General features: G+C 43.4%; 1 protein-coding gene and 1 pseudogene across 1 annotated transcript; one reads left to right on the forward strand and one right to left on the reverse strand.

Moving 5' to 3' along the window:
• The first annotated feature begins 1655 nt into the window (after positions 1-1655).
• Positions 1656-2576, forward strand: LOC146341611 (olfactory receptor 14A16-like). The gene has a single exon (XM_084808381.1). The coding sequence runs from the start codon at positions 1656-1658 to the stop codon at positions 2574-2576; it is 921 nt and encodes a 306-aa protein (XP_084664507.1).
• Positions 2577-12657: 10081 nt separating this feature from the next.
• LOC146341612 (olfactory receptor 14I1-like) lies at positions 12658-13609 on the reverse strand (annotated as a pseudogene).
• Positions 13610-24937: the final 11328 nt, after the last annotated feature.

Genomic DNA, 24937 nt, shown 5'->3' on the forward strand with positions numbered 1-24937 from the left:
TGATGTTAAAAAACAGAGAAGCAGATGTACTTGAAACAGAGTTGGAGAAGTCCTTAGCTCCCATGAGTTATCTGTCATTCTCTAATAACTACACAAAAATGCTGGCTAATGATATTCTCAAAATTACAGATGCATCTGTGTGCCTCCCTTGCCAAGCTGGTTTGGGCTCCAGAGATTAGGTCTTAAAGCACACAAAAGGTATATTAATAAACCTCCACCCCATGGAGATAATTTCTTAATACTAGTGTGGGAAGACCTTTTGACCATCTCAAAGTGAAAGCATAGGAGGACTTCTATAAAGTTTAACAGATGGCTGGGCAGCTACACAATGGTTTCAACTGGCTGCAGAAAGAAAATTCCAACATCTATAAAGAAAGCACTAAGTTATATAGTTGTTTATTTGGTTCTCACCAAAGTAGTTTTCTGATGGGCAGGGAGGTCTGAAGAAAGACTGCTTGTTGAAGGTGAGTTGGACACATGCGCGGCAACATAGCCAAAGGTGAAGCACTCCTTCCACTATGAGATATTTAAGAACATTCTGGGCTCTCCCACTGAAATCAATTGGACTTAAACATGTTTCATTCTGGCTGTATTGAACCCTGTATTATGTATAGGTGTGCACTACCTGCTCAACTGGAGCACCCTGATCTTAGAATTTGTGTGTTCAATCTTGAAGCATACAAAGTCTAAAATAGTCTAAAATACTTGATATTATCAGTGCTGAAACTGCTGCCATCTTACCTCTGCTGTTCTATATTGTTTGAATATTTGGGGGTGATGTTTACATGTATATTTTCATGATTGCTTACTTTATTTTTAAGCTGCTCTAAAAATGGAAACATGTTTAGAGTAAAATCATGTAAGTAAGTAACCGTGCAATCCTATGCATGTCTAGTCAAAAGTAAATCCCACTGAGTTCATGGGACTTACTCCCATAGTGTAAAGGACCGCAATCTAAGTAAGTAAGTAACAGAACAATTCAAAGTGTGTGTGTGTGGGGGGGGAAGTTGCAGATAATCTGGCATACATTGGTTTGGATGGGTTGTGGTGGAGATCTTATCTGTTTTCTTTCCTGACAGTTCTTTTTTTTAATGCCCCCTATTGGTTTCAGTGGGAGGGTCCTGATCCTGTGGACTTTCATGGGGAAGAAAGGGTAGGCTGTGGTGCGGGGGCCTTAAAGGGAAGGTGGACTCCCTGAAAATTGGACAGAAGCACCTTCTGTGCATGATGCCCCGCTTTATTTTTCATGAGTTCCAATTCATGGAAGGTGCCTCTGCCTGATTTTTAGGGATCCACCCCATTCAACAGTGTCCCCCAACTCTCTTTGTACCCTTTCCAGGGGGCAGGAGAAGGCGTGTCTGCAGGGACAGGGAAATCTGTTTCCACCAGCCCAGTTTCATACACCTAAATCTGACTGCTGTGGATCTTGGGTTGAAAAGGGGAACATGTGTGGGGTATTTATTTAATGTGTGTAGATATATAAGCTTGATTATATGCTTTCAGCTCACAATCCAAGTGAGCAGAATGGAAATAGAATCACTATCATCATCCCATTCAAGTGTTTCAGCTTACATAGGAGATCAGATTGCATTTTTAAAATATTTTTTTCTTTGTTTCCTCCCAAAGTTACAACACAATTTCTGTTGAGGGTCAAAATGCTGAACTCCTCATCAGTGTCTGAGTTCCTGCTCTTGGACATTTCAGAGGTTCGTGAACTGCAGATCTTACTCTTTGTTGTGTTTCTGATACTGTATTTGGCAGCTGTAACTGGAAATCTTCTCATCATCTCTGCAGTAGTTCTTGACCATCACCTGCATACCCCCATGCACTTCTTTTTGATGAACTTGGCCATGCAAGATATTGGTCAAATCTCAGTCATTATCCCTAAGACCATGGCCAATTTCCTCATGAATACCAGACACATTTCTTACTCTGGATGTGTTGCCCAAGTCCTCTTTTTTCTATTCTTTTTAGCATCTGATATCTCCCTTCTCACAGTCATGGCATATGATCGATACGTTGCTATTTGCAAGCCTTTGCACTATGATGTTGTGATGAACATGACAGCCTGTATCAAAATGGTTGCCTGTACATGGATTAGCGGTCTTCTCTATGGAGTCCTACACACCAGTGCCACCTTTGCAAATCCCTTCTGTTCTAACATAGTCAGTCAGTTCTTCTGTGAAATCCCACAGTTACTTAAGCTTGTCTGTTCTGATTTATACTTAATTGAAATTGGAGCTGTTGTCTTAAGTATTAGTACTGTGTTTGGATGCCTTATCTTCATTATTACAACATACGTGGACATCTTTAATGTAGTTTTGAGAATCCCTTCTGTGGAGGGAAAGCAAAAAGCTTTCTCAACTTGCATTCCCCACCTCCTTGTCTTCTCCACATTAGTACTCACTGGGTGTTTTGCCTATCTCAAACCCACCTCTTCTAACACCCCGTCACAACTGGATCTAGTATTTACTGTCATCTATTCCATCTTTCCACCCATGTTGAATCCAATAATCTACAGCATGAGAAACAAGGAGATCAAGGATGCCTTGTCAAAATTATTTGGCTTGAGGTAGCCTTCTGAGAGTACATGCTCTTAGCATACATTTAGAAGTGTAGATTGAATTCTGTATGTGCTCAACTACAAACATAACAACTTACACTGATCTCAGTAACATGAATGTATGTATAGGCAGCCATATAATTTTCCCTGTGTCACAAACACAGTATCCTGCCATTCCTTATCACTTATGTATGTATATATCTCAAACATTTCTATCCCTACCTGTCCATACCAATGAACAAGATGCCACCCACTCATTGCCAAAACTGGATTTTTTTCATTTCCAAATTTGTGCACATTAGCTTTTGCACAAATTTGCATGTGCAAAAAAGTGCAAATTCCCCCCAAATGCTCATTTTCACACTTTCACACATATGCCCACATAGACTTATATGCAAAAAGTGCTGTGAATCGCCCATAGACTCTAGTTTACAGAGCTATTTTGCACATTACTCTCTGGGCAAGTGCTGCCAATCATCATTTTTTAAAAACATGGTGATCTGCACAGAGATGAACAGGCCCGGGTAAGTAGCAGGCTGCTCATCAAGCATGGGAGGGGGGCTTGACTGCAGCCTGGAGGGCCAGCGAGCAGGGGAAAATCTTGGGGGCACCCGGAGAACCTGAGCTGGGATGTGTTCTCACATCCCTAGTGGAGGCTCAATGAAATGACTTGTTGTTGTTATTTTCCTGTGACCACACTGTCCAACACTCACAGATAATCATCATTCCAGTCCCTGGCTATTTCTATATTATTTTGCCACCCCTTGAACAAACACCAGGGATAACATATTTTGAGCTCCAACACAATCTGAGAAAACCAGTATTCCCCATGGCAAAGGGATGCACTATAGATTTTTAAATGCCTTATTTAATGTTTTAAGTCAGTCAAATATCTTATTAGAACAGAAAAGATCTTGGTAAACAAATAACTAATGAGGCATAAAAATACACATAGAAAACAGGAACTGAGCGCCAAAGTGCATGCTCTTCAAAATCACACATTTAAAAGCAGAGCTATCCATGATTGTATTACTTACCTCAATGTCAGCATGCATGGCCCCGATTCAGATCTGGACCATGACACTTTGGGGTGGGGGGTAAGTTTTCTCCCCTCCCATTTTCAGTCTAGAATTTCACACACACACACACACACACACACACACACACGAGGGGTTTAACAAAACAAAACAAAAACCATCTGCATTGAGCTCTGCTATGCAAGATTCAAAGTATGTGTAGTTTGGATCCCAGACATCGCAGTGTGTTAATGTATTAGAAAATTACTACAAGATCTTTGCAACATGATGTCTGATCCTGTGGAGGATCAAATAATTAAACAAATCAGACATCAGTGGAAGTTATTGTTGTGGAGTACATAAAGCAGATGTGTCTATATTTGTACTGGTTTTGTCTAGGTATTCAGTGATTGTGAATACAGGTGGTAGATAAAATTTCACAAATTACTGTAGAAAATATGCATCTGGTCCCATCGGTAACAAGTGCAGGGGAACTAAGAATGAGGCTGTGTTGATTTTCTCTGTACTAATAGCAGCATGAATATAGACATCTAAAGAAGAGTTCAATGGAATAATAAATATGGAGCAATGATTAGACTTCTGAAGGTAACATACAACATTGTCCTTAGAGGAATGAAAGCATTTTACTAGTGGGTTTTTTCCCCCAATTAATTCACAAATATCTAGATGATTATGAGGGGTGGTATGGAAAGAACCAATTGAACTTGACAGGAAATATTTAAACAATGAGGAATTCAAGGGATATGAAAGAGGTGAGGACCAGCCCAGCCAGAGATAAATAATGCCAAATCTCCTCACAGTCTTTCTGCAGTGTTCAAGTCAGTGTGGAGAGATCTCTTTATTAGCTTCACCTCAGTGGATTGGAATGAACTTACCTCTGTAACCCACTCCATGGTTCTGGTCTGCTGTCTGCATTTGTACTTATTTTCTCCCTTTCTTCTTAAGTGTGCATGTATTTGTTTCTATGTTCATATTATATATTTTTATATATGTTATTGGTGTACAGTCTCCCAGACACACATGTTTATTTTATATCATGTGATTTTGTACACTTTTACATTTAACAAATAATTAAAAATGTAAATGGTGGGGGGATAAGGAGGAGTATAAAGTAGAGAGTGTATCTCTCCTAAGTGCTCTCTTATTCTCTTGTACTGACACTGACTGTACCAGCTTTCCCCAATGAATTTCTTTGGGATACCCAAAGCAAAATGTATGCACAAGGCAAGTGATCCCCATTATCGCAGCCCAGTCATGAGAAAGTAGAACAAGCACCTTCCCTTTGATGGATCATAAGGCCTTCCCTTGAGGAATTCAAGGGATATGATATGAAAGAGGTGAGGACCAGCCCAGCCAGAGATAATGCTGAACCTTCTCACATTTGAAAGTGTTCAAGTCAGTGGGGAGAGATCTCCTTATTAGCTTGCTTCACCTCAGTGGATTAGAATGAACTCACCTCTGTGATCTACTCCATGGTTCTGGCAATTCAGAATAAAACAAACAATCCCACTATTAATAATAATTACAATCTGGAATCAATTTTTAAAGGTCTTCCTTTTCAGACCCATAATCTAATATGAGGAAAAATTGCATACACATATGTGTGTATTGGGAGAAATTGTACACAAAAACATGTACAAATTTTCATGTAAACTTAAAAAAAAAATCTTTAGGTTTGGGATGAACCAAACTTTAATTTGGAAAATGAGACACCAAAACTGAGCAATTCATCCATCTCTGTACTGTACACATGTATACTACCATATTTGCCCCAGGAAATGTAGCTTGGTTTCACCAGCCTTGTACCCACTCCTTAGGAAAAGCCATGGCAGAGAGCTACATGGAAATTCAAACACCACACCCCAAACACACCACTCTGTGTCAGAAGATGTGGTGGTGGAAATTATGCTCAGTTTCACAATGCATGCAAACAATATGATCTGGGTCACAATTTGGACCCAGAAATTACAAGCTCTGACAATTTCTCTAATTTTCAATGAACATTGTAAAAATAACTGCAAAAATAAATACAGTGGTTTGGCTGTTATCAATAGCCAAATAACTTCCAGCTCTTTCAAAGCATAATTTCTCTAAATAGAAAGCAATGTAATTTCATGTTGTGATGTGGGGATCCTGCTGCAATATACCCTTTGTTTTCTTGGCACCTCAACCCCCACAGTAAAGAGAGAAGACACCAGTTCTTTGGGGTTTTAAAGGGGAATCAATTTATTTAAACAAAAGGAATCTTCAATAGACACATAGCCCTAATGTAAATAACTCACCCACCCTGGTCCAGTACCCTATCAGATGTTGAAAAGGGAGCTTTTCTCCTTCTACCCCAATACTTCTGGGTGAGCTCTCCAGGGTCAGATCCAATACACACTTACAGCCCACACCTTAAAGTGTTGAGGGGGGGTCCTCACTTATGGCTTTCCATGTTGCAGAGTTCCATATGTAATATGGGGCTTCTAGTGCAATATACTCTGATTTTCTTCATGGTTGTGTGCTGAGCCTGAGACGCTGAGTGTGACAAGGATCATATGGATGAAATAATGCATCTTTGATGCTGAGTCAACTCACAGTATTCACCTGGGCTGTGTTTCCACCAGTGATTTACTCTGAACCGGCTGCATGTTGAGGTTGTTAGGGTTGGATGACATCGTGACCATCCACCACCCACCCCGGAGCTTATCAGGAAAAAAATGGATTTCCCGAGACTGCTTAAAGTCCTATTCTTTTCCTGAAGTCGGGTTCTTCCTGGTATAGTTGCTCTGTGCCCCAAACCCCTCATTGACCTTGGGTATGCTAGCCCTGCCTAGGGGTGTGCCTTCCACCATGACCCTGTTCAATGGGTGTTTCCTTTCTCCCATCCCTGTGATTCCCAGCACAAACCAATTAGAGAAAAAGAGAGCTTATAAACAGATAGTGGCCCAGAAGAAGAAGCATACTTCCAGAAGATACACGTTGAGGCTGCTTATTTTTGCACAGAGAAGATGGTGATCTCCCTGAATGGTCTCCAGTTTCTGATAAAGAAATTAAGTCACTGATTAATCAACTTAAGAGAGGGAAAGCCCCTGGTATTGACAATTTTCCTCCTGAACTTTTGAAAAACAACATTGATTGGTGGGCTCCCCCCTTGCTGTTGTTATTTACTTATATTGATTATTCAGGGCATATCCCAAAGGAATGGAGACAGGCGATAATAATTCCAATTTTTAAGAGAGGGTGGAGGAATGATCCAGCCAATTACAGACCAGTTAGCCTGCTCAGCATAATTGGCAAACTTTATGCAAGCCATTTGTTAGATAAAGTGATAAACTTAAATTATGGATTGAACAGGAAAATCCATTGGCTGAGGAGCAGGCTGGATTTAGGGAGAGGAGATCAATTCTGGGTCACAGCTTAATTCTGCAACATTTAATAGAGAAGTACGCCACTAAAACCACAGTTTCACTATATGCAGCGTTCATCGACCTAAAGACTGCATGTGACTCTATATCTAGAGAAAGACTATGGGAGAAACTTGAGGCCACATCCATCGATCGAAGGCTTTTATATTTAATGTGAGCCCTATATTCTAACACATCTTTGAAAGTCAGATGCAATAGGATTGGACATCTTACCGACTCCATTATAACATCAAAAGGAGTGAAACAACGATGTGTCTTGGCACCCTTATTATTCACTTTTTATATTAAGGACGTCATCAGTTGTCTAAATACCCCTGATATATTCCCCCACACTTTAGCCGATAGAAAGATTCCTGCACTCTTATATGCCAATGACACGGTATTAGAACTCCTGTGGGTCTCAGAAGAGCCCTATGGGTATTTAGTCTCTATTGTAATGTGAATCAATTGGAGATTAAGTACCAAAAAACAAAGATTATGTCTTTCTGGAAGAATCCTAAAATCAGGATATGGAGTATTAATGGACACAGAGTAGAGCAGGTGATGCACTTTAAGTATCTGGGGGTGATGCTACAATCTTCAGGGGCAAGCAATGTCCATCATGAGTATGTGGCCAGGATTGGCCAAAGATCCGCTCAGGCTATATTAAAAAAATTCACACTGATGGAGGGCAATATATACCTGCTTCCCTTAAATTATATCAGGCCAAAACACTATCTCAACTTCTCTATGAGACAACTCTAGGCCCAACATCGTCTTGTTCTAGCCCATTAGAAAGAGTTCAATCCAAATTTATAAGGGCAATTTCCTGTATGCCCAGTTGTGTTTCTAACGCTAGTATGCGTTTAGAATCTGGCTTGATTAAAATAGAGGCCAGGGTAAGCCTTGCCTCTATTAACTTCTGGCTCAAATTAAATTATTGCCCGCAAGGATTAACTTCTTTAATTCTTCGGGACAGCTTACATTCTTCCTGGTTAACTGCAGCCCACCAAGAGATTACATTGTTAGGATTCTCTCCACAGACTCTCCTAACAATGGGATTGGATAAGGCAATGGTAACTACCAAACAGAGAGTGTTAGATATTGAACGGCAGTGTGATATTAGCAGAGTACCAGACTTTCTGGCACCGAAGGACACCAGATACACTGTAAAAATGGCAGCCTATGTATTGTTTTTGGAGTCTCCTACTCCTTGCAGGGCTTTCTCTTTAGCCAGATGGTGAGTACACCCCTCAGCGCTGCTGGAAGGGAGATATACTAAGACTCCAATGGCAGAGAGGATTTGCCCTTGCAGTGCTGGAGCAGTTGAAACAACCGAACATGTTATTTTTTCTTGTTGGTTCTATCAAGCAATTCGTGTAAAGGTTATTTCTCCTCTGCTTACAAGGTTTCTGGGCAGATCTGATGTTGAGGTTGCCAGGAAGCTTCTTTTAGGTGTTAATGTGCAGTTAACAGATCCTTGTGCAAGGTTTTTTGTGGCCGCCTGTAAGATTTGTGGAGATATTGTATATAATGTTTTAAAATCCTAATAATATTAATTTTAATCTGTAATAGGTAATTTTAAATAACATTTTATTGTTCATGTATTGTTTATATTGTTCATTTATCTATTGTTTGGGAATATTTAATTTATTGTGACATTTCTAGATTGCTTATATATATATGAGCTGGTCGTAGACTATACTAATAAATTTATTAAATGCAGCCACCACTCTTAACGTTTCTAAATTCTATGCTGCGGCATGCAAAAATCACCAAGAACTGACCTTAGAGACTCTGTAACCCTCCTTGGGAGATTGAAATATGATCACAAACTTTATAATATTATCCTATTTCTCTCCCCATTTTCTCTCACCTTATGTTTTTATCTTATTTTATCTTATGTATTCTATGTCTTCGACCGTAACAATAAATGATTGATTGATTGATTGAACCAATTAGTGTCTACTCAGAAGTAACATTGTGCTCAATGAGGCTTTACTTCCAAACACCCACATCGGAAGTAATTCATTTCCCCCATCCTGTTAGAGTGATCAAGTGCAGAACAGGAGAGAAAGATTGGGGCTCATTAGGTGGCTTCTCCTTCACTTGCACCCATAGGAAGTAATTACTTCTAATTTTCACCTTCCTTAGGGCAAAAAGGGGGGACCCTGGAGGGAGGAAGCCTCTCTTATTGGTTGAGCAGCCCTTGCCACTCAGATGACATTCACTCCAAACCCCCACCCCCCACCCAGAAGTATGTTAGGAGAAGCGACTTAAAATGGGGTGATCCTTGGGGAGGATGACCCGATTTCCACATACCATTTTAAGCATAGACAGTTCTTGAGGGGTCTTCTTTCATTATTTTTAAACACCCCTTGCAGGCTTGCACTTGCAGGAGCCTGGCAATCCTTTCTGAATTTCCAGGGGACCATGTGACCTTCCCCTCTCCAACAGGCATTCGGGAAGTACTCCTGGCTGGAGAAGAGTCCTGAGATCCAGCAAGTGCAGGGGCTGATTTAAAAAAAAAAAAAAATAGAAAGAACCTCCTCAACAACCTCCTACACTCACTACATGAGTGAGTGTATCCTACACTACAATCAACCTCCTTCACTCCTCAACAACCTCCTACACTTAAAAAAAAAAAATATGTGGAGACCCTGTCCCCCTCCCCAAGGAGAGCATTCTCCAAAATTCTTACCTCTCCCAGCCTCTTTTGCCAGAGTTTTCATTTTGCCCCCACCTACCCATGCACAAAATGCTGAAAATGGAAGTGTGTGTGTGTGTGTGTAGGAACAGCACTAATAATGTTACAGTATTCATTACCCTACTACACAACAAAATGCCAGGCTGACCTTATCAAGAGCATTGGTGCTGAAGTCATCCTGGCAAATAGTTGTGTGACATTTCAAAGTTCTGAAGCCAGTGTAATGGATCTAGCCGAGACTCTGTCAGATTGCTTCTCCTGGTAATAAATTTACTGCCATTGGCCCCTTGAAATGCTATTCTAAGTATCCCACACACACCTTTTTATCACTACCTTTCAATGCTCAGGAAGAAAATGTAGAGCCTAGAAATGTACTGTGCAATCCAACCTGCCTTCCGTTTCTGTGGAATGGGGGACACCATCAAACTCCTCTGTTCCTGGCTCTCCCTTGTTCTCTTTAATAGCATGGGTCAGGCATAAAGGCCTATCAGGACCAAGGCTCCAGGGTTTGTCAGATCACCTGGGATTTTATTTAGCAGCCCTGGCTACTAATTATTGATAGATCCCATTCTCCATTAGCCTCCTAAGTCATCTAAGCTAGTGGCCATCACTATACCTTGTGGCACTGATTTCCATAAATTAATTAAGGAAATCATAATTCCCCCCCCACCTCGCACACACCCAAAGCACACCATTCAGTCACCATTCCATGGGCACTGGGTACTTTCAGTCCACACTGGGCTGTTTTAGTCCCCCCCACCCCCCCTGCAAGGGGTTTTCCTCAAGGTTTTTTTGTGTTGGAAAGGTGTGACTTACAGCAGAGTTGACTTATATAGAGAAAGAATGGCAACACAGCATTTAGTACTGGAGGGTATAAACGCAAGCTAGAGCCAATTTAGAAGAAGCTCAAATCAACTGTTATACAGATCATCAGAGAAGGCTACCTAACACTGTTTAATTACATGCACCTCCTAAATCTGGGTGCATGAGTGTAGGTAAGCAAAGGCATGGGATGTGGTTACTTGATTCCGGTTGCATGTTGTTTGTTGCAGAGGCAGAAGAAGGAGAAGAATGGAGGAGGAGGAGGAGGAGGGAGGGAGGGAGCAAGAAGAAGGAACTGATCATACAACAAGGGAAATAAGCAAGACAAGCAGCTGTTTATGCAACATATTCTCTATTGCCCCCTACTGTCTGGAAGCATGCAGAGTTGTTCCTATTATCCAATGTTTTGTACGTGTGCAAACCTTGGGGTTCGTCCATACCCGCTAATACTTTCCTCTTGTGGGTGGATGATGCCCTTTTGGCTATCTAAGCACTTGGAGAATTGAGATAGCTATTAGTATAAATAACGAAGAGATGGAAAAGCATACCCCAAATCAAGATGGCTCTTCTTGCCATCCCTGTAACACTGATTAGTAGGGATGGATGGACTCATTGGAATCTGTGCTTTGGTGGGCACTCAAGAAGCCATCTTTGCTGCTTGGCTGTGTGAGCCAAGCTGTACAAGCCCCTGAAGGGCTCAGCAAGCTGTTGCCTGCTCCACCATGCAAGCCACCATATTTTATGCAAGATGTGGCTTCATATTTTCATGAGGGGTCTTCCCTCTTGGCCTCCTCCAGTTGTCAAGCCACTGCCCCCATATAGCTGGCCCAGGATGGGAGGGGGAGAAAGCATTAATCCATTTCTGTTCTCCCCTTCCCATCCAGGGCCAGCTATGTGTGGGAAGCGGCTTGACCAGTGGAGGAGGCCGGGAGAGGTGCTGCCTTCCCGGTAGCTGGGATGGGACAGGGAGAAAGGATCATTCCCTACCACCACTGAGCCATGTGCTTGCAGCCACCACTGTTTTCTGCAAATTCAATCTTGTTCACAATGGCCAGTCAGAAAGTGTGGGCCGCTGTGTGCAAGACTTAATTCACAGAAAACAGCGAGTCAACATTTGTGCGCATAATGGCAAGTTGAGAACAGATGGCTGCAGGCGCTCATGGGCAGGACTGATAAGTTCCAGGAGCTTGTGCAGCTCAGCAGGCAGGGGTGGGGGCTCAGCAAGCTAGGTCCAGGAGAGGCAAGTGGTGGTGGGGAGTCTGTGGGACTCCACCCTTACACAGACACTCATGAAGCAAAAGAACTGGAAGCAACAAAAGTGCATTGAAGTGGCCCAATTCTGCTTGGACTTCAAGCTTCATGCAAAACTGATGCACATCCCTGCAATGGACAAAACAATGCAGAGAAAAAAGGTAGATGTGTGAGAGAGCACTCTAAGATCTAGTTCACACACAACACTAACCCATTAGTTATTTAAATCCTGTATTGTTGAATCCTGGGTTGTTCTGATGTGTAAACCCAACTGCACTAACAAACTATGGTTTGTTACCCACAAACAACCCACAGTTCACAACCCAACAACAAACCACTGGTTCACTTTCTGGGTGGATTCAATGACAACTCACAATTAAACAGCAACCCACACTCGATCCATACTCTGGCTTGTCATACTGTGTGAACCCAGATAACCCATGCTTTGTTGTTGGGTGTGAACTCTGTGTTGTTTGAACCATGGGTTGTTACTATGTATGAATTCAGAACCATGGGTTATTGAAGGACTCTTTTGTCAGAGTACAGAGGTGATGAGCAAGAGTGATCCAAAAACACAGCTAGTCTGCATGTCATTACTACAGTGCCACATATGGGATACAGGGAGGGAACAGGCAAAGGATGTGGGAAACAAACAACCCAGGGATTGAGAAGACAAACTACAGTCTGTCCAATCATCTGCCAGCCAAACCCTGTCCCTGGGTAGAGCAAAAACCATGGGTTACACATGGGATAAATAAACCATGGGTTAGTATTCCGTTTGAATCAGGTCTATGTGACAGAATTACTGTGTGCTGACTACTGAGGCATTTATAGCACAAGATTACAAATTTCAGGGATGAACATTCACATGGAAAAGGTCATAGAATCCTATACTAATAGGACAATGCTGAAGATGGTTTCAGAAGAAAGCCCAAAACAGTTTCCATAAAGCAGCCTTGATCTCCTTGTTTCTCATGCTATAGATGAATGGATTCAATATAGGAGGAATTATGACATATATCGCAGCAAAAGCTATATCCAGCTCAGAAGAAGCATCTGTGGGAGGCCGTGCATAGGCAAATATTTCACTGAACATGAGCACAGAGACAACAGTGAGGTGGGGAAGACAAGTGGAGAGGGCTTTTTTTTTACCTTGTTCAGAGGGGATTCTGAGCACCACAGCAAATATCTGCATGTATGTTATGACAATGAAGATAAAGCCTCCTAGAGCTAAAGTGGAGCTGACTATAAGGAGCCCAACTTCAACTAGGTAAATGTCAGAGCAGGAGAGCCTTAGTAACTGTGGGACTTCACAGAAGAACTGCTTGACGATATTAGAACAGAAGGGGATTGCAAAAGTGCCACCAGTGTGTACTATGGCATAAAGAAGACTAGCAATCCCCCCAATGGCTACCATCTGAAGGCAGGCTCCTTTGTGCATAGTACTCTCATACTGGAGTGGGTTGCAGATCGCAATATGGCGATCATGAGCCATTATAGTTAGGACAATAAAATTTAATGATCCAAAGAAGAAATAAAAGAAAACCTGAGCAACACATCCAGAATAAGAAATTGACCTGTTTTTCATAAGGGAGATAGCCATAGATTTGGGTACTATCACTGAAATTGTGCCAAGGTCCAGCATGGCCAAATTTATTAGGAAGAAATACATGGGGATGTGTAGGTGGTGATCAAAGGCAACTGCAAGGATGATGAGAAGATTCCCTGTTAGTGCCATCAGGTATAATGATAGGAACACAAAGAAATATAAGATCTGTAGTTCTCGAATGTCTGAGAGTTCTAGCAGCAGAAAAGTGGACATCGAAGTAAGATTGCTCATTTTGTCTTCATTACTTTCAGGCTACCTTTGGGGGGAAGAAGAAGAGAGCTCTTAATCTACTAATATTGGTTCACCAGTTAATTTAAACTAGGGCTGTGCATCACTTCAGTGCCAAATCCCAATACCTAAGTGAATCGGGGTGCTTCAGCAGTGCCTTGGTGAGATCTGAATCAGATCAGAACAGCTCTGAGGTTCTCTGAAGCAAAGCAGGTCACTGGCGAAGAGCCTTGTCTGCCTTACAGATTCGGAGCTCTTCTGATGCCATCTGAAGTCCAGACAGCCTGTCTCTAAAATGTATCAACCTGTGAAAGATCCAAGAGAGGGAGAGGGGAAGGGGGAGGAGGAGGAGGAGTCAAGTGAGTGATCTGTGGGAAATTTCAACCCTAGTTACCAAATTAGGGCTGAACTTAACCCAGCTGTCTCCAATCAGTGACAGTGGGGGGGGGGGGCGTACAGCATATATTGGAGAAAAGCCTGTGTTTGTTTGTTTCATTGCAAGAAACAGAGAGAGTTCTTAGGTGGTGGTTTCTGAAGAGAGCTGTTAGTTCGCTAGATATGGGGGCGGGGGGTGTTGTGCATGCAGCTTTGCTTTTCTTATTCTTTCCCACCCAGACCTTTTCAATTCAACTATTCCCTTTCTTTCTGTTCTAGATTATTTATTTTAAAAAATAAAACAGTACTTCAATAGTTTAGTTTCCTCCTTGCCTTGCCTTGTTCTTTGGCTCCCACCACCCTTCTGAATTATTCAACCATTCTTATTAGTTCTCCCTTCCTTCCTTCCTTCCTTCCTTCCTTCCTTCCTTCCTCCCTGATTCTTTATAAACACACACACACAAATTAAAAAAGTAGTTTAGTTTCCATGCATTGCCTTGTTATTTGGCTCTCATCCCCACCCTCTTCTCACCTTCTCAATTCAACCCCCTTTTTGTAGCTTTCCAGCTAGATCCATATATATATATATATATATATATATATATACACATATATAATATCCTATCCTTGTTTTTGGCTCTCATCCCCCACCCTTCCCAATTTCTGTAATCCTTCCCTTCCCTTTTTTGAACTCTGTTATCTCCCCACTCCCTTATTATTATTATTATTATTATTATTATTAAATTTATTAATCACCCATCTGGCTGGTCACCCAGCCACTTTTATTATTATATATTATTATAAATAATAATAATTAATATTATTAATTATTATTATAAATAATAATAATAAAAGCCTTCCCCTCTTACATAGTTCTGCATTTGCTTTTTTTTTGCTCTTGTGTGTCTCTCTATCTGTGTGCTTGTGTTGTGCTCAAGCAAAGCACTACACACGTCCACATCTCAAAATACAGTGAGCAAAGCACCACACACACACAACATCTATTATTTAAATAACACTACACTGTGTCACCGCAATATGAAGGATCTTCAGGGTTTTGGCATTGGAGCTTTCATGCACTCCTGTACAACCTCTGAATGCTTTGCTTTGAGAGTTTTTGCTGAAAAAAGCATATAGCACAGCCTGCCTGCCAGCCTGTTTTCCCAGGTAATGTGTATTCTATTCAGCCAAAGAGAGTCTGAGGAGCTGTGAAGCTGAAGAGGAAAGGGGTTATTTGCACTTCAGAGAAACCTAAAGCAGAGTTTAGGGATAGTGACCTCCTCCTAATCCCTTCTTAAATACCTAACTTCTCTGATTATCCCTGTATGACCTTTGGTTTGAGTTTCTGAGAACAGCACATACCGTATTATCTGTGCCTAGCATAAAAACTGCTAGGCCAAACTGTCTGAAATCCAGCAGCTGGAATCCCCCCCCCCCGGGGGCTGAAAGGTCTCCAAATGTCATGTATTCATTATGAAAACTGAAAATGTCATGGCCATTTCTTTTTTCCAATGCAAGTCAATGGGAAAACGTCAAATCCAAATGATTCGGATATCCGAAACTTGTTTCAGATCCAAATCCACAGCAATGCAGATCGGGTCCGAATCAGTCCAAAGCGAAGTGGGACTGCTTCGGAAGTTCCGAAGCAGCATCTGAAGCAAAGTGGGGCCCCGTACACAGCCCTAATTTAAACAGGATCATTCTAATTTAGTGATCAAATCCAAGTCATATTTCTGTGCTAAATCAGTGGTGGGCAAACAATTTTGTTCATTTTTTTTCTTTCCTCAAATTTGTCATGACAGTAGCCAAGCCATGATCTTTCTTTCCTACACAAAATAAGTGCATAGAGGGGAAAGTGAGACTGTGCCCACCAGCCTTTCCCCAGATCTCTGTACATTCAGTGGAATGTTGGAAAGGGGAGTATCTGGGCCCACATTTTTAAACATTTAATTAATTTAATTCATTTCTATATCACCCAATAGCCAAAGTTTTCTAGGAGATTCACAACAATTGAAACCATTAAATACAAGGTGATAAAATGCAATTAAGTGTTTAAAACTACAGTAACAACAACAACAACAGCAACAACAACAACCTGTAGAATCTGTCAGCAGTGCTAAGATTTAAAATGCAGTACCAGATTTCAAACAGGAACTGAAAAACTTAAGTGTCTGGGGAAATAAATAGGTATTCATCTGGCACCAAAAAGAACACAGTGTAGGTGCCAGGTGAGCTCATTAAAACAACTGGGGTGCCACAGCTGAAAAAGCCCTCTTCTTAATAGTTACCCACCTCACTTTCTTTGGCAGGGCCCCCAGAGAAGGACCACTGAAGATGATCTTAGGGTCTGGGCAGGTGTATATAGGAAGAGACAATCCTTCAGGTGACCTGGCCCCAAGCCACTTAGGCCTTTGAAAGTTCATACCAGCACTTTAAATCAGGTCCGGAAATGGATGGGCAGCCAGTGCAGCTGGAAAAGTATTGGCATAATACGATCATATTGGCCAGCCCACATTAACAATCTTGCTGTTCTATTTTGGGCCAGCTGAAGTTTCTGGACCATTTTCAAAGCCAGACCCACATATCCAGACAAGAGGTTATCAGAGCATGGATAACTGTACCTAGGCTATCTCTATCCAAATAAGGACATAGTTGGTAAATCAGCCTAAGCTATTAAATGGTGCTCTGTGCCACCAAGTCCACCTGTGCCTCTAGTGACAATAGTGAATCCAAAGGCACCCAAAACTATGAACTTGATATTGTAGGGGGAGTACAGTGCAACCCCCTCCAGAAAAGGTTGGACATCACTTAGTTGGGCAGATGAACCACACACTAACTTTACCTCTGTCTTGTCTGGAATCTGGATCGAGTCTTAGATTATTGGCCCTCATCCAGTCCATCACTGCAGCCAGGCATTGAGTGAGAATGCCCACTGCCTCACCTGGGTTTGATGAAAAGGAGAGATAGAGTTGGGTGTCATCCACATACTGGTGACACCCTAGTCAATATCTCTGAATAACCTCCCCCAGTGGTTTCATGTAGATGTTAAACAGTATGCGGGATAAAATAAGAGCCCTGGGGCACTGATGATGTAACTGCCAAGGGACAGAGCAATAATCCCCCAGTATGGCCTTCTGAATCGGCCATCCAAATCAAAGTGGAACCACTGCAGTGCATTATGTCTAACAACCAGCCCAGATAGTCCATCCAGAAGGATACCATGGTCAATGGTATCAATAGAGAAGTCCAAGAGAATCAACAGGGTGGCACTCGCCCTGTCCCTCTCCTGGCAAAGGTTATCCCACAGGGTGAACAAAGCAGTTCCTGTTCCAAAACCAGTCTTGAAGCCTGATCTAAATGGATCTAGATAATCAGATTTATTCAAGGGTGCCTGGAGTTGGCCTACAATCACCCACTCAAGCACCTTTCCCAGGACGGGGATATTAGCAACCAGCCTATATTTGTTAACATCTTCAGGGTCCATGTTATGTTTTGGGTTTTTTTGTTTTTTTCAGAAGCGGCTATTCCCTGCCTCCTTTAAAGTGGTCCGCACCACTCCCTCTCTCAAGGAGGATAACCTGATAACCTCTTGTCTGCCGATGGACATCCCCTTCCTATTAGATGTAATAAGCCATGACGAGCAAGGGTCAAGCACACAGGTGGTTGATCAGACTTGGCCAAACTCCTTGTCCACCTCCTCAGGCCTCATCAGCTGAAACCCATCCAATAAAATTGAACGGGATGGTGCTCTGGACACCTCTATGAATGGACCTGCATTAACTGTGATGTCCAAACCATGACCAATATGAATGAGCTTATCTTCAAAGTGTCATGCGAACTCATAACAGCATGATACCAAGGTTTCTACCATTTTTCCCCATGGCCCAGATACAAAAGGCCATAAACACTCAGAAAAGCTCTGCTGGATAACAGTGGATGCAATGCCTTGCTGGTGGAAAAGAACTCCCTCTTTGCCACTCTCACTGCCACAGACCAGGCTCAATAACGAGCTCTAACCTGTGTTTGGTCAGGCTCAGCAAATGCCTTCCTCCACCTGCATTCTACCTGGCTTCCCTCTTGCTTCATTGCCCTCAGTTCAGGGGTATACCAAGGAGGTGTCCAAGCTCTGCTCAGAAGGAGAGGGCACTTGGGAGTGATAATGTCAACTGCATTAGTCATCTCTGCATTCCACCAGGTAACCAGGGCTTCAACAGGACTGCCAGCCATGCCAGAAGGAAAATTCCCCCGTTCCACAGTTCTATATGTGTAAACCCCATCTAATTAGAAATGCCAATCATGCAGAATTTTTGATCCAATACAGATGCTTGCATGCAGCCATACACATGTGGGGTTCATTTTCACTCTTCCCACTGAACACACAGTTGGTCCCTATTGCCTGTACACTTATATACAGTAGACCCATGGAAGGAGAGGAATATTGGCACCAACCTAGTATAAAGGACTTGAAAGGGGGCATCACTGTTTTTTGGAATATTTCTTGTCTCCTTTTGCAATGATCAGTTCATGATAGTGGTGGCAGAGATTAAAGCAGGCAGCAAGGATGAAAACTGGGGGTGATGGGGAGAGAAAAGGATTTATCAGGAGAGAATGGGTGGGCGGGGACAACAATAATCAGAGGTGCAAAAAGTCAGGAACCTGCTACTCACTAGTACTTTAAAACATGAAAACAAAAGAAATGGGCCTGAAGAGGTGAAGAATCTAAGGGCTAAAGCAGTCATGATTGTTCTACACCCCTAGGCACCACTCTCCCCCGCTCTTCCACACTCCTTTGTACAAAAAGCCCAACTTCAACTAGGTAAATGTCAGAGCAAGAGAGCAAGGAATTAAGAAAAGGAGGAGGGAAGGAAGATGATTGATTAGATGATGATGATGATGATGATGATAATTGGATTTAGGCTGAAATTCTATGCACTCTTGAGAGTAACATTCTTGAGAGTAACAATAGAATAGATGAGAGAGAGAGAGAGAGAGAGAGAGAGAGAGAGAGGGAGGGCGAGCAGAGGAAATGAAAAAGCTGACAACTCTGGAATACACAACCATCATAGCAAACAACAAAGTTTACCTGAACGTTTAAAATATATATATTTTAAAAAAATACTTTCAGTGTAGGACTTAATTTCCCTTCCAGCTTCTTATAGAGGGCATGATGTGTCAAGGGTGAGCAAATCCATGCATCCTCTCATCCAAGCACTTCCAATCTTCTGGTGGCAATTGCCATATTATGTGTACACTAATATTAGAAGCACTTCATAAGTAAAGGTAATAGGGACCCAATTTTGCAGCAAGTGATAGTTTTACCTCATGCATGGGAATAAGAATAATTTAAGCCTCTTTGGGCATCCTGGGAAATTACTCCCAAGAGTCCAACACACCTAATTAGAAAAAAATTGTTGAAACTCCCCACATACAAACAGCATGGTTTTCTATTCTTGTAACAAACCTAAACAGAGAATTAGCACACATCACATGTTGTTGAATACATGAGAAATGATCACACTTGTGAGGGAAATCAACGTCTAACTTTCTGTCAAAGGAATTAGTTGTTATGCCAAAGTACTTTGGAAAATGATTTTATGCCAATGTGCAAGGATATGGGTGTAACCCCCCCCCACACACACACACACACACACAATACCCTTATGTGAAAGGATGAGAATGGAATAGATTATGATATATGTGATTTGATCCAGAAGGCTTATGGTACTAAGACATCAAAAGAGTGCTTTGGATGTTCTGAGAAAATTCTAGGGATGTACGAAAGTCACTTACCCGTAATGAAATTTGATTCGCGGTGGGGAGGAGGTGTTCCGTCCCTCCCCCCGAAATTCTGGCCGGGGGGGAGGCGCTCCGTCCCTCCCCCCCCGAAATTCTGGCCGGGGGGGGAGGCGCTCTATCCCTCCCCCCCGAAATTCTGGCCAGGGGGGGAGGCGCTCCATCCCTCCATCCCCGAATCCAGGCCGGCCAGGCCACAAATGGCGGCGGCCATAGCCGCCGCCGTTTGTGTCCCTGCAGTCAGCCGTGATAGGCTACGCAAATGTTTACGTAGCCTATCACGGCTAAGTAAAAAACAAACAAACGCACGTACATTTTTGCAACTGTAGGCCTCTTCCTCCCGCCCGGAAGAGGCCTACAGCCCTATGTCACTACTCTGCACACATACTAAACTTCCCCCATTGCCCTCACTACCTCCAGAGAGTTAGGAACAGCACAATGTAATCAAGACACAGAAACTGGTTTCTGGCTTGAAGCAGCCATCAGCAAGGTGTCATTTATTTATTTATTTATTTATTTATTATTAAATTTATTAATTGCCCATCTGGCTGGTCACCCAGCCACACTGGGCAATGTATAGTGTACAATAAAACAATTTAAAACAATAAAATTCTACAATAAAAACATTTTCTAAAATACCTAGGGATGTACGAAAGGCACTTACGTTTCGCGGATTATATTGATGGTGGGGGTGGAGGCGCTCTGTCCCTCCCCCCGGAATCCTGGACAGGGGGGAGGTGCTCCATTCCTCCCCCCCCCGGAATCCTGGCTGGCCGGCTGTGCTCCGCAGGGATTCTTCGGACCCGCCGGCCAGCTCCGCCAGCAGCTGGACATCCGACCTCTGGCTAGCAGGGACGCAAATGGCGGCGGCCGTAGACGCCACCATTTGCATCCCTGCAGTCAGCCATGATAGGCTATGTAAATGTTTACATAGCCTATCACGGCTGACGTAAAAAAACAACGACAACAACAACGCGTGGATGTAAATGGTGTCGGCCACGGCCGCTGCCATTTGCGTTCCTTATTTTGGCACGTCTTAGTCTACATCAAGATTTACATAGACTAAGATGGCAAAAATAAGGGGAACGCAAATAGCGTAGCGGACAGCAGACTGGCTGGTGCAGACGCAAATGGCTAGGGATGGCGGAGAATTCCGCCATGGATTTCAGTGAGGCCAAATGCACTAGCATTCGGCCCCCCGAAACCTACGGCAGAACGGCTTGCCCCCCCGCCCCCCGAGAATTCCCCCCAGGACGAGGCTTACCTGGGGCGGATGTTCCGGACGGCGGCAGCTGTGGCGGAGGGTGCGGCAGTGGCGGCGGCAGCCAGTCTTTCGACTGGCTGCCGCGGCCGCCATTGCCATCTGCCCTTTGCCGTGATAGGCTACATAAGTATTTACGTAGCCTATCATGGTAAGCCAAGAAAAAACAAAAAACCCCTGTGTACGCAAATGGTGGTGGCTATGGTGGCTGCTGTAGCCGCTGCCATTTGCGCACGTGGATGGTTATTTTTTTTCCTTCAGGAATGAAGGCTGCCCTGTGGCTGGATTTCCAGCTGCGGGCAGCCCCGGCCAGAGGCTCTGCAGAATCTCCGCAGAGCGGTGCCGGCCGGAGAAGGATTTCGGGGGGAGGCGCAGAGCGCCTCCCCCCCACCGCAAATTGCCTCGTCGAAAAGGTGACTTTCATACATCCCTACAAATGGCGGCCACCGTAGCGGCCACCATTTGCATCCAGCCAGGCTGCCGTGATAGGCTACATAAGTATTTACGTAGCCTATCACGGCAGGCAAAAAAAAAAAAATGGCTTACGCAACTGGCGGTCGCTATGGCGGCCGACATTCGCATTCCCTATTTTTGACCGGGGAAACATTTTTCCGCCGGGGAAAAATAGGGAACTACATTTTTCCGCCGGGGAAAAACAGGGAACGCAAATGGCGGCCGCCGTAGCCGCCGCCATTTGCGTATGCCATTTTTTGTTTTTTGTTTTGCTTGGCTTGCCGTGATAGGCTACATAAATACTTATGTAGCCTATCACGGCAAAGACCAGGATACAAATGGTGGCCGTGGCAGCCCCTCAAAAGACCAGCCACTGGAGCCGCCACTGGAGCCACCGCTGTCCGGAACATCTGGCCCAGGTGAGCTTCGTCCCGGGGGGAATCTGTGGGGGGGCGGGGGGCAGTCCATTCCACCACGGATTTTGGGAGGCCGAATGCCAGTGCATTCGGCCTCACTGAAATCCGTGGCAGAATTCTCCGCCATCCCTACTCTGGAGTACACCACAGAGCAGTACGAGCAGTACTCTGGAGAGGGTGCTCAGGAGCAAGATCGGATACATAGAAACCTGAACTCATTTGAATCCATTGTGGATTTTGCTGACATCCCTATGTGCTGCAGAGTCCAGAAAGGAGAATTAGGTTTGCAGCTGGTGGGGCTGCAACCAGGCTTGCACCAACCTGGGTGCAATTGAGTTAGAAGGCCTCACTCTATGGGATTAAGATACTAGTAGCAATAGAAAAGGACTTCCTGCTATCACAGCAAAGATCTTGATGAGTAAAATGTTGGAAGTATTGAACTTTCACATGGACTTATGAATGGATCATAAATTGGCTGATGGAGCTGGTCTTGAAGCATGTTAGTGTGTGTGTAGCTAAAGAAGGGAGGAGATGATCAAAGAAGGAAGACTGGCACAGAATATAAGCTACAGTTTATGGAGAATGGGTTGTATGAGAAAATTAATATATACTGAATTGCAAGTATAGGCAGCAATAAAGAGAGAAGATACAAACATTAGGTTGATTTAGGGCCACATTGACTAGGTTCGCACAACACTCTAACCCACACTCAGTGGCTGAGCGTGGGTTGCCATTGAACCACGGGTTATCATGGCTTGTTAACCATGCAGTGTGGCATTTCTCAAATAAGTCACCTTGAGAACCCATGATTTGTTGGGTTGTGAACTGTAGTTAGTGTATTGTGTGAACCCAGTGTTTGAAAATAAACAGGATATTAAGGACTGTCTGTCTATACGTGAATCTAATTTTTCCCTCCCCCCGAAGATTAGTCTGTGAGAAGCATGGGTGAGACCACACTGCCTTTCAGAGTGGTGGATCAGCGTGATGCATTTCTAGGTGAGTAGGGAGGCTTTCCAATTTTACCAGTTCCCATGGCCTCACTACTCTGACTGGATGATCCAGGTTAATCTATGTCATACCTACAGGTCTTACAGACAAGAGCAAAAAGCCTCGTGAAGTAGCAATCGCCATCACATTGCCTAGCATGCTCTCCTACACTATACTCTACATACATTTCCTGCACACACCTCTCATGCAAACATGCTCAAATTAACCTAAACAGATCAGTTTCCTGAAATAAACCACAACCCTGCCCAACAACAGTGCAAATTATTCAGGGGAGGGGGGGGGAGCTTGCCTCCTAGGCTCCTTTGGCAGTAATCTTATGTGTGCATCCACATGCAGATCCTGTCATGATCACATCTCATACCACCCCATCTGCAATGTTTTACTCATGTGGAGGTTTGCTGGCATGGGGGATCGATAACTGCAGGAACATTTACATGCAGGAGAGCAAAGAATTGAACGCAGAACAACTCTAAAGATAGTTTTAGCGTAGAGCCCCAAATTAACATTTTATACAAAGCAGTCTTGATGTCCTTGTTTCTCATGCTATAGATTTATGGATTCAACATGGGAGGAATTATGGCATATACGACAGCAAAAGCTATACTGAGATCAGAAGAAGCATCAGTGGAAGGCCTTGCATAGGCACATCTCATTGTAGATCGTTGTGTTAATTATTGATTTCCTTACTAAATACAGTGCTGAAAAATCAAAAATGAGGAAGACCCTAGAAATACATATGCCTAACAGATATACAGCCTTGAAGTAGGGATGTATGAGAATGCTGTTGGCGGGCGGAGTGAACATTTGATGGATTTTTCTGGTCTGGCTCTCTGGATTTCATTCCGTCTCCCCCACTGGCATCGAGTTGATCTGTAGCAAATTAGGCCAATGTGTAGTTTCTGGGTTTCTTTCATGGTGGCAATTTGTGCAAATTGTTGTGGGGGGGTTGGGGGGGTCTTGAAATTTGTGCAAATGGTGTCATAATTAGGGAGGGTCATTTTTTTTTTAAAAAAAAGGGGTTATTGGTGAGCTTGTGCAAGCGCACATGATTGCAAGTCCACCTGTCCGCTATATAGCTCCACAGAGGCATATTCTCCTCTTGTCAATACCCTTGCCAGTTTCATCCTCCCTACACACTACTTCAGTTAGCCCAGCAAGCCATATTACATACTTGTCAAGGAGCTTTTCAATTCCCGCCCCCCTCCTGGCTCCTCCCTGCTTCACTCAGGAAATGTGAAATTGATAAGTTCTTTGACAGCTGTGGACATTTCCCAAAGCATTGAATCAGGGTTCTAGTTGGAAGTCGCTGCACGCCTAATACAGACATTACGAACTAGACCATATTCTGGACCAGCCAACTACAACCATTCAATGCCTAATTTTAAATGATGGGCAGTCTTTTTGAGTCAGCTTCCCAGGCAAAGGGCCAAAGACTAGCCTTACACCAACCCAAGGCCCCTCAGGGCCTGCATCTTTTGTCCATATACTGCCCCTGGTAAGAAAGCCACACTATTATGCAGAGTTGCTTCAGGAGCATTAGTGGCCCATTCTCCAAGCAAAGGAAATAAATGTTAACCCCAAGCAAGTTATAAATGTAGATATAGCTGAGATGGAGGAAAAATCCTGATTTCCCCATTCCACACATTAGTGAGCCCATTATCAGGGGATGATGGAATGCTTAACCCCCCTGTTACTGAATGTCCTCTCCGGATGTGTATACAAATGTTCAGAGATAATAGAAGGGTGCACTCCTATGGCTGTTAGACAGTGTTAGATGGCCATAGGATTTTTCGGGTTTTGGGAACCGAGATCAGAGCCAGCACTCTGAGCTCAGTTCCCAGAAATCCAACTCCCCTCCCCTACTGCTTCATAGGTTCATCCCTGGCTCCACGCTCAGAAGAGCAGTGCAGAGCAGCTGAAAAGGGGGCATTCCTGGGGGCAGGGAGGGGACCATGAAAACGCCAGTACAACGCTTCCTATGTGCCATCCAGCTTCATCCACCCCCCGCTCCAAGGCTCCCCAGTT

Source organism: Heloderma suspectum, chromosome 6 (assembly GCF_057233095.1).
Source record: "Heloderma suspectum isolate Gila_16-S chromosome 6, 16-S_ref, whole genome shotgun sequence".
Lineage (NCBI taxonomy): Eukaryota > Metazoa > Chordata > Lepidosauria > Squamata > Helodermatidae > Heloderma > Heloderma suspectum.

What these genes read in the sequence shown, in the direction of transcription:
- LOC146341611 (XM_084808381.1), top strand. Translation starts at nt 1,656, where the DNA reads ATGCTGAACTCCTCATCAGTGTCTGAGTTCCTGCTCTTGGACATTTCA.